Genomic DNA, 2,130 nt, shown 5'->3' on the forward strand with positions numbered 1-2,130 from the left:
CATTTTTGTGACTGCAATTAAAATAGCTATGGTAATATCTAAGTGTTGACTTGTAGCCTACATTTAAAAATATATGCTTTGAAAAGTGTTCATCACACCAATATATACTGTATATACTGTATAGGGTTATTATTCCTAGCATTTTGTGTAAAATCATAGCTTTTGTATATGTACTTTGAAATTCATAACATGTCTGTCTGCTACACGAAGGCTTTGCCATAACGAAGGCGCATCAGAATAGTTTGTTACCCATTTTGTCTGCTATATGGTGAGAAATAAAAATGAAATTATGAGGTTAAATAACAACATAAAATATTAACGTGTCATAACCCTGCGATTAGAATAATTCAAATACAGTGGAGAGTTTGCCACAGTTGGAAAGTATTACATTCACATTTTGAATGCTGTTTACAAAAAGACACATTCAATCGATTTTTTATAATTTTATTATTAAAATAAACATTTGTTCCACAGCTATACAAAAACAAGATCTATACATGTACAGTGCATGATAAACAGAAATAATAGCGACTGAGAAGTTTCTGCCTTTAAAACGTGATGATATTTTACCATGGCCGCCAATAATTCGGTTTCACCGCCGCCAAAAATCGCTGATCAACATTTGCATTTTTAAGGCTAATATGTCTGTTTTTCGTGTACAAAGATCCCGGGGTCTCAATCTGATGGACGAATATTCCTTCTTTCTGAGAAATGTCATTCCTCTTCGACATAGAGCCATAAGGGTCTGTTTTGAGCGACAGACGCTGCGCGTGTGGCGAGTCGCTCTCCGCGGTCCTGAAATGAAGAACTCTGGAGTCTGCTATTCCGCTCATGAGATGTGTCAACATTGAGTGGGAATTACTATCTGTGTCCGACATGAGGAGATATTGACTGACACCAGCTAGACAACTCCTGTAGCCAGCCTGATATTCCGCAGAATCAGAACATGTGGAGGTTCCTGTATTGACAGATATTCACACTTTAGTGTCTACGTCCATGTAATTGATTTATTCACGTAATACAGATGATTATTTAAAACAATTAATTATTTTAAAACTCTGGACACTACTGCTCATTAGAAAGATCTAGAAAAAGTATCTCAAACACGTTGAGTTTCAACGTGTGCTGGCTGCTACTATATAACTTTTATAAAGTCCAGTTTGATTTGCCTACACAACAAATGTCAAGTATTGTGATTCATAAGATAAAAATGTCAAATTATGATAACGAAAAAAAAGACGTCCAGGTCTTGGAAAATTAAACTGGTAATGTCAGAGATTATGACATGAGCCTTACAAAATGCCATACAAACCTCTCTCGGTGTTTTGCAGGTGTCTCAGATGTTTTACGGTCAGCTCCAAAATGTCAGCCTTTTCCAATTTTCGTTTGCGGATCTAAAGAACACAATAAAGGTAAATGATGGAAACATTACGAGACAAAGATTACAAATGACTGTTTTTTTAGCGTAGATCTAAATGGCGGGTTCGATATTGTTTAAGGGCTTTTAATTTCCTTACACTGTTAGAATAGACAGTTTCCAGGAGAGTCTTCAGTTGATTCAAACATTTATTGATTCGTGCCCTTCTTTTCTTCTCCATCAATGGTTTGGAAACCTAAAGAAAGAGATAGTTTTTGTTTAATCCCATGTAACATAAGCCTCAAATGTAGTCGAATGTTCTTAGTTAAAATACACGTAACCCGCGTCTTTAAACACCTTTTTAAGGCACAGAGTTTTTGCAGTGACCACGTTGTCCGATTTCGAAGCCATTCTTCTTTAAAGGTGCTTGATGTGCTCAGATGATCAGACTTTCTTGTAGAGTGAAGGATTTCCCCCGTTTAACTTTATAAAGAGAGGCTTACTTAACATGTCAATGTGCCGTGCGCATCATTGGTGTACAACAAAGGACATCTATTTAGTGTCCCCCTGATGAACAGCCAATCAGCAATCAGCTTAGACTTGCTGTTTTTTTGCTTTTACAAAAAAAACAACAACCGTGAGTTCGGCATTGGCATGTAGTCTTTTTGTCAAGATGCTGGATTTCCCCATTTATTGTGTTTTTAAATAATATTTATCGAAATTAAACTACATGTTAACTATATTTTTCTGTGTATTTACTGCCCAAAAATAAT

At 35.9% G+C, this 2,130-nt stretch overlaps 1 protein-coding gene across 1 annotated transcript; it reads right to left on the reverse strand.

The window, feature by feature from the left end:
* Positions 1-566: 566 nt before the first annotated feature.
* On the reverse strand, positions 567-1,831 carry her3 (hairy-related 3). The gene is made up of 4 exons (XM_056729522.1): positions 1,715-1,831; positions 1,518-1,613; positions 1,313-1,394; positions 567-958 (listed from the first exon to the last, which is right to left on the reverse strand). The coding sequence occupies exons 1-4, from the start codon at positions 1,766-1,768 to the stop codon at positions 567-569; spliced, it is 624 nt and encodes a 207-aa protein (XP_056585500.1). The 5' UTR covers positions 1,769-1,831.
* Between the last annotated feature and the right edge of the window lie 299 nt (positions 1,832-2,130).

The sequence above is a fragment of the Triplophysa dalaica genome, chromosome 18 (assembly GCF_015846415.1).
Source record: "Triplophysa dalaica isolate WHDGS20190420 chromosome 18, ASM1584641v1, whole genome shotgun sequence".
In the NCBI taxonomy this organism is placed as follows: Eukaryota; Metazoa; Chordata; class Actinopteri; order Cypriniformes; family Nemacheilidae; genus Triplophysa; species Triplophysa dalaica.